The sequence below is a fragment of the Solanum dulcamara genome, chromosome 8 (genome assembly GCF_947179165.1).
Source record: "Solanum dulcamara chromosome 8, daSolDulc1.2, whole genome shotgun sequence".
In the NCBI taxonomy this organism is placed as follows: Eukaryota; Viridiplantae; Streptophyta; class Magnoliopsida; order Solanales; family Solanaceae; genus Solanum; species Solanum dulcamara.
Window position 1 is genome coordinate 62653052 of NC_077244.1, and position 13940 is coordinate 62666991.

A 13940-nucleotide genomic window follows, 5' to 3' on the forward strand; every position below is an offset into this window, starting at 1 on the left:
TTTTTAAGTTGATATATGCAAAAATTTTCCTAAACCAAATAGTAATAAGTTTCACAGGCTCAAATTAATTGCCCGGCCCAACATTTTGAAATACCCAAGTAGAGCCCTAGCAATTGTTGCCCCGCTACTATATTAGAACATCCTATAACCTAACACAAATTTTCTTCAGTCTTCTCGCCGCCGCCCTGCCCCGCCGTCGTCTTCAGAGCTCTCCGTGTAAGTCGCTAATCTCTTTAATTTCCAACTTTAAATCAAGAAATTTCGACATACTTTTATATTGTTTGATCGGATATACTGTAATTGTGTGGTATTAGACTTTTGGTATGAAGAGTAAATAATGATTCATAATAATAGTTCTGTTAGATAAAGGTGTATTTGGGTTTTTGTGATATGACACCTATTTTATTTCCCATGAGTGAGTTTATTAGAATTTGGTGATTTGGGGCTGACCTATCGATCGATCTCATAGCTTTTCTGGGTTTGGTTTGAGCTGGTGAAGTGATAGTAAAGCTTAATTTTGTGTGAACGTATTGTGTCTTTTTGTTCCATTGATGTCTTCTGCTTTGGCTTCTAGACTCAGTACATAATGGGTCTCTTCCTCTATTTTTATGCATATACCTAGTCCTAACATCTTATTTTGCTAGGTCTTATATTCTTCGTTTCAATTTATTTGTCTTGTTTTGACTTGACACACAACTTAAGAAAGTAAAAAAAAGGACTTTTGAATCTTATTGTCTTAAACTAACCAAAAAATATGTAGAACGTACAAAAATGTATTTTAGGCTTATGGTGTTAAATACAATATGTAGAAAGTTGGAATTAAAGAGTTGCCAAATAGGGAAAGAGATATTCTTTTTGAAATTGACGTAAAACAAACAAATTGAAATTCAAGAATTTATTTTTTTGTGTGTGAAGTGATATATTTTAGAGTCTGTTCTTTTGTTAAGTTATCATTTGATGCCCCATTGATAGGGGATCTCCTCCAAACCCATTCCTCACTTCTAAGTAATTGAGTCTGATTCTTGCATTGGTTTGAAACATCATTGTAAAAGATGGTACAAGTAAGTGTGTTGCATGATGCTCTTAAGAGCATGTACAATGCTGAAAAGAGGAGAAAGCGCCAGGTCATGATTAGGCCTTCTTCAAAAGTCATCATCAAGTTTCTCATTGTTATGCAAAAGCATGGTGCAGTAGTTTGTGTAGATTATTTTCTATGATGATTTTTTCTCAACCTCTTTGTGTTCTTACATTTTCCATCTTTGTGTAGGGTATATTGGAGAATTTGAGTATGTCGATGATCACAAGTCAGGAAAAATTGTTGTTGAACTGAATGGTAGGCTTAACAAATGTGGTGTCACTAGTCCCCGCTTTGATGTTGGAGTTACGGAGATTGAAGGATGGACCGCAAGGTTGTTACCTTTCAGACAGGTATAATTATAACATCTACCTAGCTGTGTTGCTCATAAGATCAGTTTGTGGGTGCATTCTTTTGATTCGTACAAATTATGTGTAAAAAAGGGAAGATAAGTATATACTTTTATTTCTTCTAAAAATATATGAGAAGAATGTTAGGTAGTTGTTGTTGCGACAGTTAGTTGGCTCAATCCCTTATAATTCTTCTTAGATGCTAGTTTTTCTCAATTGTCATGGAGTGAACTTTTTCTAATTTCAAGAGTAAATTTTCGTTTGCCCATTAAATTTGAAATCCTAATGCCATAGGTAGCATCACCACTAAGGGGTCGTTTGGTAGAGTGTATTAGCTTAATGCATGTGTTAATTAGGTGTATTAGTAGTACCGTGGTTGAGACACTTTTTCATGTTATGTATAACTAACACTCTATTGTGTATTAAGGTGTGTATTACTAATACCATGGATTTCTAGGTATTAGTAATGCAAGAAAATTTAAAGCATACATTAACATGATTAAAGACCCAATTACCCATCAAAATTCTTTTTACATCCTTTCCACCATCTTTTCCTCTTAAGGAAGCCCAATGGTTGAACGATGCTAACTATATTCCAAAAGTTGGCTATATGTTGGCAACAACAACTTGCTTGGTTGGTATGGAGGAATTTATATCCAAAGAGACTTTTGAATGGTTAATGAAGGAATCTTTCATAGTTCGAGCTTCCTCATCGATAGGCAGAGCAATGGAAGATATTGTTTGACATGAAGTAAGTACAACAATAATAATGCTCCAACTATCACAATAACAGTAGTAATAAAAAGAGAAAGAAGACGGAAAAGAATATATTGTATGCATTGGATTTTTTCTTCAAATTGGCCTAAAATTAGTTATGAAGCTTACAATATAAAAGAAAATGTTTAATATGTAAGGGAAGCCCTTATATATATGCTATTCATAATTTGAATATATTTTATCGTCACGACCCTATTCTACACCCTAGTCGAAACACGGTGCTTCCAATCACGAGTGGCCCTGAGCTAACCCTTGGCATAATGTATCAAAGCATATCGTATGAAACTAATGCGGAAGCTAAAACATATTCTTAATAAGTCTTAATAAGAAGTCAATAAATCCATGATAAATGAACAAATAATGTCTGAAATAAGCCTTTAACATTTAGACTGAAGGAAAAAGTTTACCGAGACATCGCCCACAATTACCTCAAACCAATAAACAAATAAACTCCTAAAATTTGACTAACAACTAATCCAGGAAGCCCACAAATGAGGACTCACCAACTGCTGGCTGAAACTGCTACAATCACTTAGCCATGAGTCTGGAAACGGGCACCGAAATCTTCATCATAAAAGGATGCAACGCAGAGAAAAAATGTGTCAGTACTTAAAATGTACCGAGTATGAGAGGAGCACCAACATACTAGTCTAACATATCATAAAGGGAACAGTGGAACAAGGTTTTCAAAAAGAAAAATCATATATATAGTGAGAGTACTTGAAGATAAAACAGTTGGAGTTCATGTCTAAATACCATTAAAATTCTTCTTTCAAAAGCATATATATAGATGAGTCTATCTCATTAACCTTGCATAAACATACACATAAAATAACATACTTAAAATAATCACGATAAGTGAAGATGATATCATAAATTGTTCATAAAACTAGAGAGTTTCTTATAACCGACATACACCATGTGAGCTCATGATGTCCAACAGCTAACCCAGTTGGGTGGGCTTCCCTATACCTTGCCGGGGTATAAGACCATATTATATCTAGATGGATCCACTAGTGTGTGTCTCTCAGGGCCATATGAAGTTGCTCGACAAAGCGGTACACTCATGTTCTACGTTGGAGCGTAGTTGTGGGACTTGGGTTTTTCTGAAATCTGCATCCTCTCGGTACTAAATAGTCCTCCCAAAACAACATATACATATAGTGCTCATAGGTATTTAAAACCACTTATCATTTGAATTATATCTAATGCTAAGCTCATAAGTCATATCATTAAAACATACATAAAGTTGTAATTTGTGTCATGCATATTCTCATAATTAATATACCGTAAAGGGTTTGAATAACCATACATGAAATCATGCTAAATCAGTACCATGAGGTTTAAAATCAAGGTGAGTAATATAAACTTATCTTATTAGAGAAAAATCCATAATTTCATAAAGAAGAAAACTCATAATTTCATAAAGAAGGAAACTCATAATTTCATAATGGTGACCTTATTTAAATGATGGTAGTCGATACACATTCAGAGAGAACCATCTTTCTGTCGCACGAAAAGAACTGGAGCACCCCATGGAGACACACTAGGTCTAATGAACCCTTTGTCTAGAAGATCTTTCAACTACTCTTTTAATTCTTTTAACTCAACAGGAGCCATTTTATAAGGAGGAATGGAGATAGGCCGTGTATCATAAAGAGTATCTATCCCAAAGTCTATCTCTCTATCAGGAGGGACTCTAGGAAGATTGTCGGGGAAGACTTCTGGAAACTCACATACTATAGGGACTGAAGGGAGAGATGGGGTCTCGAGATTGGAATCCTTGACCCGAACTATATGGTAGAGATAACCCTTAGAGATCATTTTCCTGGCCTTAAGATAAGAGATGGAATGACCTTTAGGTAAGGTGGAACTACTCTTCCACTCTAAGACTAGTTCATTAGGAAATTGAAACTTTATGACTCTGGTTCTGTAGTGAACTAAGGCATAGCACGAATGTAATCAATCCATGCCCAGAATAACATCAAAGTCTAACATATCTAACTCTATCAGATCAATAGTGGTATTTTTATGAAGGACTAAGATCGTGCAATTTTTGTATATTCGTTCAGCCAAAACTAACTCTTCGACGGGGGTAGAAACAGAAAAAAGTTCCAAGAGTTGTTCAGGGCTGAAACCAAACTTTACAGCAACATATGAAGTCACAAAATACAAGGTAGCACTAGGGTCTAACAAAGCATAAATATCAATGGAGAAAACTTTGAACATACCTGTAACATCATCGGGAGAGTTCTCCTGGTCCTGACGAGAAGACAGAGCGTAAAAGTGGTTCTGACTACTATTTGCACCAGAAGTGGTGCCTTTATGAAAGTTATGACCTGTTGAAGATGAAGATGTAGTAGTTTGGGGTCTGTTAACACAATTGCCCTGCCTTTCTGAGGGAAATCCTTGCGCTTGTGACCTGTTTGGCTACACCCGAAGCATCCATCTTTACCATAGAGACACTCACTAGAGTGATTCTTACCACACTTGCTGCAACTCAGATAAGGTGTGTACCCCTTGACAATACTGCACTAAATTGAGAGCCATACTTCCTGACTTTGAAATCATTTCTAGATCTGGGTGCGGGAGCACTAGCTGAAGACGGAGCCGGTCCAGGTGACCTTTGCTGAAAGGAGGATCGGTTCCCACTTTCGGTCCTTTGCTGGCCGGACTAATGATTTGATATCTTGGCTCTCTTATTCTGAAATCTTCTCTATCCTTCAACTTATCCTACTCAACCTGCTGCACATGGATCATTAGCCTAGCTATATCCATATCCTCGATCAACATGGCTGCCTTACCTTCCTTGCTCGATAAGCGGGAGAGTCCCGACACAACAAGCTCATCCTGCTCCTCATATCAGCTACAATCTTCGAAGCATAGCGAGACAATTGTGTGAACTTGAGATTGTACTCCTGCACACTCAGAATCTTGTTTTAGATTAAGGAACTCTCTTACATTTGCCTCTCTCAACTCACGAGGAAAGAAACGCCCCATGAAGGTATCTTCGAACATGGCCGAACTTATTAGTAGTGCATCTTCTTCCCTAGTCTTCTTCCACTGGTCATACCATATCCTTGCAACACCCTTGAGCTGATATGAAGCCAACTCAACACGCAACATCACTAACATGCATGACCTGAAACACCTTCTGAATCTCATCTACAAAGTTTTCTGGGTCCTCATTAAGCTTTGAATTAATTAACTAACATAACTATAGTTTGAATTAATTATGGCCCGCGACAAACATCTAGTTTCAATTACAGTTTGAGTTTGTATAATTCGCGCGATTATACAATTGAGTATTGTATAATTCGGGCGATTTATACAAACGTTGTGCGCGAATCGAATTGTATTGAGAAATATACAAACACTAAAAATTGTATAACGAATTATACAAACGTTGTGCGTGAATTGTATAATGAAATATACAAACGTTATACAAAAATTGTGAAATGTATAGCGAATTATACAAACGTATACAAATGTTGCGCTAATTATACAAATGATGTTATAACTGTAGTTACAAATTGTAATTAGCAAATTATAACTATGGAGTATAATTAAGTTATTTTTAAGTTGCTATATGTGAAAATTCCCCTAAACCAAATAGTAATGAAAGTTTCACAGACCCAAATTAATTGCCCTATCCAACATTTTGAAACACCCAAGCAGAGCCCTAGTAATTGTTGCCTGCTACTATATTAGAACATCCTAAAACCTAACACAAATTTTCTTCAGTCTCTTGCCGCCGCCCGCCGTCACCGTCGTCTTCAGAGCTCTCCGTGTAAGTCGCTAGTCTCTTTAATTTTTAACTTTAAATCAAGAAATTTCGACGTACTTTTATATTATTTGATCGGATATACTGTAATTGTAAGGTATTAGACTTTTGGTATGAGGAGTAAATTATGATTCATAATAATGGTTCTGTTAGATAAAGGTGTGCTTGGGTTCTTGTGATATGACACCTCTTTGTGTTCTTACATTTTTCATCTTTGTGTAGGGTATATTGGAGAATTTTCGTATGTCGATGATCACAGGTCAGGAAGAATTATTGTTGAACTGAATGGCAGGCTTAACAAATGTGGTGTCATTAGTCCTCGCTTTGATGTTGGAGTTAAGGAGATTGAAGGATGGACCGCAAGGTTGTCAACATCTATCTAGCTGTGCTGCTCATAAGATCAGTTTGTGGGTGCATTCTTTTGATTCATACAAATTATGTGTAAAAAAGGGAAGATGAGTATATGTTTTTATTTTTTCTAAAAATATACGAGAAGAATGTTTCAAATTAACCATAACTTGCAGAATTTAGGTTAGTCGTTGTTGCGACAGTTGGCTCTATCCCTTATAATTCCTTTTAGATGCTAGTTTTTTTTCAATTGTCATAGAGTGAACTTCTTCTATTTCCAGGATTAAATTTCCGTTTGCCCATTAAATCTGAAATCCTAATGCCATAGGTAGCATCACCACTAAGGGGTCCTTTGGTAGAGTGTATTAGCAAAATTAATGTATGCGTTAACTAGGTGTATTAGTATTACCTTGTTTGGTACACTTTTTCATGTTATGTATAATTAACATTCTATTGTGTATTAATGTGTGTATTACTAATACTATTGATTTCTTATTAGTAATGCAAGGGGATTTAATGCATGCATTAACATGATTAAAGACCCAATTATCCCTCAAAATTCTTTTTACATCTTTTTCATCATAATTATTGAGGATATTTTTGTAAATAAATATTTTCATGCAATTAATGCTATTTTTAATTCACTAAACCAAACAATGCATAAGAAATATTCTATCGATAATTAATTCAAGCATAACTAATACAAACATTATTAATACACTCCATTTAGCATTATTTTTACACTCTAACAAATGACCCCTAATAATTTTTTTGGTTTGGGTCGTAGGAGAAAATATTTATATGAAGCTTATACTTGTAGTTGGAACAAGAGCTTGACCTCTAAATTACTTCATATGGAAAATAGAGATGGTAGATTTTGGTGTCCCCACCTACAAGGAGCACTAGGAGGGCTTGTTATGGTGCCTTGTCTTGCACAAATCTATCTGGTTCTGAAAATGTTTTGTTTGAGCTTGCAGTTTGGATACATTGTACTCACTACCTCTGCCGGTATCATGGATCACGAGGAAGCTAGAAGGAAGAATGTTGGTGGAAAGGTCCTTGGTTTCTTTTATTAAGCTCCTTATGTAGACAGGATGAAAGAACGCCCGGTTTTAGTCTCCTTCAACCTTCATTACAATTGAAATGGTTCTTAGTTTGTTCTGAGTTTGTTTTCCTTCAATCGTTAGTTGGATTATTAACTGCATTTCTTGGACAAGATTATCAGTAATATAAACTTCATCCGGAGAATATAAGTTGATGTTTGGCGTTGTTATAACCTTTCTTGTCAAGTCAACCTCTAGGAATTAATTTTTGTTAACGTTTGCAGGTGTTTTGAAATTCCCAAAAGTAGCACACTTCCTAGCCAGATGCTTTACACACTTCTTTGCGATGTTTGAGTGTCCTAAATTGTACGAAAAGGAGAAGGAAACATTGATTCGGTTGTCTCGTGGATGTGCTGCGGAAATAACTAGTGGATTGTATCTATTGATTTAATTGTCATTCTTGCTGCGGTGGCATTGGTGTGGATTTTGATTTTTTTCTTCTTTTTACTTGGTATGTTATCAACTAGCGACTTGAATCAATGGTGGAATCTTCTTTATAAGAAATAAAATGCAATCAAGGAAAGAATTAGCTCATTCGACTTCATAACACCCAAAATATCTCATAAAATTCAATCAAGGAAAGAATTAGTTCGACTTCATTACACCCAAAATATCTTATGATTAGTGTTAAGCTATTGAAGATACAATAGCACTTTCTTAGTCCCAATTTATAAAACACATTTTCTTTTTTAATCAATTAAAAAAAATGACTTGTTTCGTTATATGATAAAAATATTAATTGATACTATGAACAAATACCCCTTGTTGGGTTGGATTTCACCTATTTGACAAAACATCTACAAAGATTACTCTTATATTTAAGAGTTCATTTGTGTTGAGAATAGTTGTTAAAAAGGAGAAAAAACTATTTCGTATCTGGCACTGCTTTACTTGGCTTATCTAGTAGACTGTGTAACTCCGTATTCAGGAGGGGAGAGGGGATTGGGCTTGCACTTGAATTGAAGTAGCGCCTTTGGAATATGAGTAGAGCTCCTAAGTGGCGCATTCGTGGAGGCAAATCAAAGAAAGTGCAAAAGAAAGATTGGGATCTTAAAGTGATCAGTAGAAATAACAAAATTAGTGCATGAAAACATTTCTATTCAAATCGGTTGTTGACCATTTCATTTATGAGAAGTACACAAAATACATCCTAAACGTGAACTAATTACAAAAATTCATGCTAATTCTCGAAATGCCCAATCGGCCCAAATAATCTTTGAAAATTCTACTTTCATAATTTCTTCTCGGTAAATGGAAAATTTCTCAAACGATACAAAAAAACACGTTTATGAATCTGCTAGGAAAAAGTAAATCGTCGTTGTGTTATGTAATTTTTAAGAGTTATAACTAGGTTGAGTAGATATACTAGGTTTGTTTGCTTAATTTTATCATTTTTTATTAATAAGAATAAGGTGACTAGGGGTGTACATGGACCGGGTTGATTCGGATTTTTTACAAACCAAATCAAACCATTAAAAGTCGGGTTTTTCGATATCAATTTTTCTCGGATTTTTTGGATTTTTTCAAATTTCTCGGGTTTTTCGGATTTATTGGATTTTTCATAATATCTAATAAAAAGCAAAGAGTAGTGCTTCTTAAAAAGAGTTCTAGTACAAAATATCAACATATAAGATGGAGACAAAACACTGTTTGAAGTTTTTTAACTTTATAAAATAACTTTATAAGATGGGCTTTTATTGTATATTATTTAGATGGACTTCTCAAGTCCAAATCTAAATGTAAGAAAGAAAACAAAAATTATGATTTTTTTAAAAAAATATTTATAAATTAAAATTTAATAAATATTTTTATGTATAACATAATTTAAAAGTAGTATATCTATAATTGAGTTGTTTTGGGTTCGGTTTGACTTTTTTTAGTTAAAACCAAATCAACCCTATAATGATCGTTTTTTTTTCCAAACACCAAACCAAGTCAAACCAAACAACTAGTCAATTTTTTTTTCAGGTTTGGTTCGATTTGTCGGTTTGGTGCGGTTTATCGGTTTGCCCTGTACAGTCCTAAAGGTGACAATTAAAATTGGACCAGCTACTGAAAGCTTTACAGGCCCAAATAAATAGATACGGGTCGGCCCATCAGTCCAGCCCGTCCTAACCAAAACCCTAGCTACTATATTATTACCTGCTAAAACCTTAAGAGTAATTTTCTTCTTGTCTTTGTATGCGAAGCAGATCTTCAGCCTTCGTGGCGTCATCCTCTCCAGAGCTCCTTAATCTCCATGTAAGTTGCTAATGTCTTTAATTTCTATGTTTATTAAAGAAGATGAATTGTGAAGTCTTTTTTGATTATATATAATGTAATTGGTATATGTAGTGATTAGGACCCAATTACGTTTCATAATAGTACTTCTCTTAGATAAATATGTAGTGATTGTGCGTTCTGTATTTTGTTAGGCTAGGCTGCACAGTATGTTACTTTTGTAGTGAAGACATGTAAGTTTGGATTTTATCCAGGGTGTGAAGTATTAGAAATGCCAGTTTTGGGTTGTGAATTTGGTGATTTGGATCTGATAGGTCTCATTTAAAGTGGAGCTTTGTTTTGTATGAACTTGTTGTGCGTTTTTTGTTCCATTTTCTTAGATAACCTGAGATGTCTTCTGTTTTAGCTTCTAGAATCGGCAGATAATGGGTCTCTTTTCATATCATTTGATGTTGCTTCCCCAGGGATCTGCATACTAACTTCTATATATTTGAGCCTGATTACTGCATTTGTTTGAAACAGCAACATTATTGTAGAAGATGGTACGTGTAAGTGTGTTGAATGATGCTCTTAAGAGCATGTACAATGCTGAGAAGAGGGGAAAGCGTCAGGTCATGATTAGACCTTCTTCAAAAGTCATCATCAAGTTTCTCATTGTCATGCAGAAGCATGGTACACTAGTTTGTGTAGATTATTTTATATGATGATTATTTCCCAACCTCTTTGTGTTCTTACACTTTCCATCTTTGTGTAGGGTATATTGGAGAATTTGAGTATGTCGATGATCACAGGTCAGGAAAAATTGTTGTTGAACTGAATGGTAGGCTTAACAAATGTGGTGTCATTAGTCCTCGCTTTGATGTTGGAGTTAAGGAGATTGAAGGATGGACTGCAAGGTTGTTGCCTTCCAGACAGGTATAATAACATCTACCTAGCTGTGCTGCTTATAAGATCTGTTTGTGGATGCACTCTTTTGGTTCATACAAATTATGTTAAAAAAGAAAGATGTATATACACTTCTATTTCTTCTAAAAATATATTGGAGGAGTGCCTATAACTAATCATAACTTGCAGAATCTAGGTTAGACGTCACTGTGACAGCTAAGTTGGCGCAAGCCCCTTTTAATTCCTGTAAGATGCTAGGTTTTCAATTGCTACAGAGTAAACTTCTAATGCCAGGAGTAAACTGTTTGTCCATAGAGTATATTTGAAATCCCAATGCCTTTGGCAGCATCATGACTATTAGTTTGCTTGGATTGGGTCGTGGGATAAAATATTTATATGAAGCTGTATATGTAGCAGAATAAACTTATGGTAGATTTTGGTGTCCCCACCTAAAAGGAGCAGCACTAGTAGGAGGCCTTGCTATCTTGTCTTGCACAAATTTTAACTGGTCCTGAAAATATTTCGTTTGAGCTTGCAGTTTGGATATATTGTACTGACCACCTCTGCTGGTATCATGGACCACGAGGAAGCTAGAAGGAAAAATGTTGGTGGAAAGGTTCTTGGTTTCTTTTATTAAGCTCCTTGTGTTGACAAAGATGAATGAACACCCAGTTTTGGTCTTCTTCGGCCTTCATTACAATTGAAATGACTTAGTTTGTTCTGAGTTTGTTTTCCTTCAATTATTAGTTGGATTATTAATTGCATTTCTTGGACAAGATTATCAGTATTGTAAACTTACATCCGGAGAATATAAGTTGATGTTTGCCTATCAGTGATCAATCTTTTGCATGTTTTTTGTGTCTTAATGTGTTAGTTATAGCCGAGGTGCTTGGCTGTACGAATGTCACCACTTATTTTTCTCTGGATACAGCAGTTAAATGAATTTGATAAGCAAGTTTTGAACTGGATATGAACATCCTGAGCTTGGTCTTTTGGTTCACTTTGATCAATCTGCTATAGCCTTCTTTTTGTCAAGTCAGCCTCTGGGAATTATGTGTCATTAGCCTCTCTGGTGATATCACAATGCCATTCATAGTGCATCAACTATTTGTTCATAAATTCTCGAATTGAGACTGAAAAGTAATTTTCAAACTATCTAAAAGTATATTTATAGCTTTTACCTCAATGTGAGTTAAAATGCAAATATGTTTAACTAGCCTCATTGATTATTTTTGCCTCTGTTTTCTGGCCAAATGCTTAACATTTATGGTATCTGAGGGTCCTAACCTCTATCTGTTGTTCCACTATGTTATATCATTTGACCCCCCCTCGGTATCTAAAATAGCAAGAAAAGGAGTAGGTAATATAGTGCGTTGGGGATGTGATGAAGAAATAACTAGTGGATGTAATCTATTGATTTACTTGTGATCCTTGTTACTCTGGCATAGGTGTGAGCTTTGATATCCTTTTATTTTTCTTTTAATATGGTATTTTATTAACTAGTAACTTGAAGAATCAATGGACTGACTTTTAGACGTAAGATTTCTTGGAATATTCTTGATCTATTATTGGTTTGACCAACTATGTTTTATGGGGCAGAATGTTGGTCAATCAAAAACTTCGATTTTCAAAAATTGAAAGATGCAAAAATGAGGATGCTGATGTGGATGTGTGAGAATATTAGGAGATATAAATTCAAAAATGAGGATATCTAGGACAAGATAGTAATAATTTTGATGGAAGACAAGATGCGGAAAGTGAGACTTAGATGATTTGGTGGATGTCGAGGGGAGATGCATGGATACACCAATACACATTTGTTAGAGATAGACTATGGATGGTTACATGAGAGACAGAGATAGGCCAAAGAAATATTGGTGAAAAGTGATTAGAAATGATATGTTACAATTTCAACTTACCAAAGATATGATGTTGGATAGAAGTTTATGAAGGACACAAATTAGGGTAGAGGCTTAGATGATATGACACAATTTCAGTTTACTAAAGATATGACGTTAGACAAAAGATTATGAAGGGCACAAATTAGGATAGAGGCCTAAAGGGTTAGTTAAGTAACTAAGGGTTGTTTTGCTTAATTTTTCATACTAGTAGTCGTTGTATTAGTCTAGGAATTTCTTGTTATTCCGTTTCTGTTATGGTTTACCGTTTCTAGCACTTCAATTATCGTATTATTATGTGTTATCATGCTTTCTTTAGTATTATGTCTTGGCTTCCATATATTTGTTTTTTTTCTTTGTTAAATTGCTTTGTATTATTTTTGCTTGAGCCCATGATCTATTGGAAACTACCTCTCTACCTTATAAAAGTAAAATTTGTGTATGCATTATCCTCCCTCGTTATATTACTTTGAATATGCTATCAATATCGTAACTGTAGTAAAAAAAAGAAATTCATGAAAGATTTTTGATGGATATTGCTTCAATTAATTTTAGCTGCTTTTCTAATGCCCCACCGATGACTAATTAATTAAAGAAGTATAATCTTATGTTCTTTGGAACTTACCATAACTGCAGTAGAAATAAAAATTTATGAAAGCTTTTTGATGAATATTGCTTCAATTAATTCTAGTTGCTTTTCTAATCGCTGTCCAATGACCTAATTAATTATAGAAGTCATAATCCTATATACATTGGAACTAATACCATGATCGCAGTAAGAAAAAAATTACGAAAGCTTTTTAATAGATATTACTTCAATTAGTTTAGCCATTTCCTAATGCCTGCCCGGTGCCCCAAGTAATCAAAGAAGTCATAACCTTGTGTGCTTAGAAACTATTACCATAATTGCAGTAAGTTTTAACATCTTGTTTTTGCACTAATTTAATTCTCATAAGGATTGCAAGGTTATTTCGGATGAGTATCTTAGAACTTAACACAAGGTCATAACAATAAATTTAGATATTAGGAGAAAGCGAAAGAAGAGTACTCTATATGCATGACTCATTGAGAATTATATGGGGTGACTTGACTATTACGGAAGATAGGGGAGAAGTTAATGGTGATGGTGGTTTGGGGGATTATTGGAGGATGCTAACATTATGTGGAATATGACAATTAATTGCATCAACACTGGTGGACATCTAGGGGGTTGATGGTGAAATGAAACGATTCAATGAAAAGTGAAACCTAAGAAGGTGTCTTATATGGAGTTGGTGGAGAGCAAATGCGGGGAGGAAAAGAGGGAAAATAAGGAGAGGTATAAGGCAATAAAAAAGAATGCTAAGTTAACAATTATATTCGATAAGACAAGACAGTGAACACTTTTATGAGGAATTACAAGGCATAAGAGGAGCGGGATAATATAATATGGAGTATTAGTGATGTTACTTTATTGTTAATGATGCCACTAGAGTTATATATATGCATATTTATACAAAG

At 34.8% G+C, this 13940-nt stretch overlaps 1 protein-coding gene and 1 long non-coding RNA gene across 4 annotated transcripts; both read left to right on the top strand.

Annotated features, from left to right (window-relative positions):
• On the top strand, positions 1-7953 carry LOC129901534 (uncharacterized). 3 transcript variants are annotated; one of them, XR_008769854.1, is made up of 5 exons: positions 1-216; positions 1268-1428; positions 6209-6393; positions 7312-7480; positions 7662-7948. It is a non-coding gene; the product is annotated as an uncharacterized LOC129901534 (long non-coding RNA). The 3 variants fall into 3 exon arrangements; XR_008769853.1 differs by having other exon boundaries at positions 10-216; positions 7312-7953; XR_008769852.1 differs by lacking the exons at positions 7312-7480; positions 7662-7948 and having other exon boundaries at positions 12-216; positions 6209-6865.
• A 1616-nt stretch (positions 7954-9569) lies between these two features.
• LOC129901533 (40S ribosomal protein S15a-1) lies at positions 9570-11374 on the top strand. Its single transcript, XM_055976742.1, has 4 exons — positions 9570-9678; positions 10180-10329; positions 10412-10572; positions 11081-11374. Exons 2-4 carry the CDS (start codon positions 10197-10199, stop codon positions 11177-11179), a joined length of 393 nt encoding a protein of 130 aa, XP_055832717.1. The 5' UTR covers positions 9570-9678; positions 10180-10196; the 3' UTR covers positions 11180-11374.
• Positions 11375-13940: the final 2566 nt, after the last annotated feature.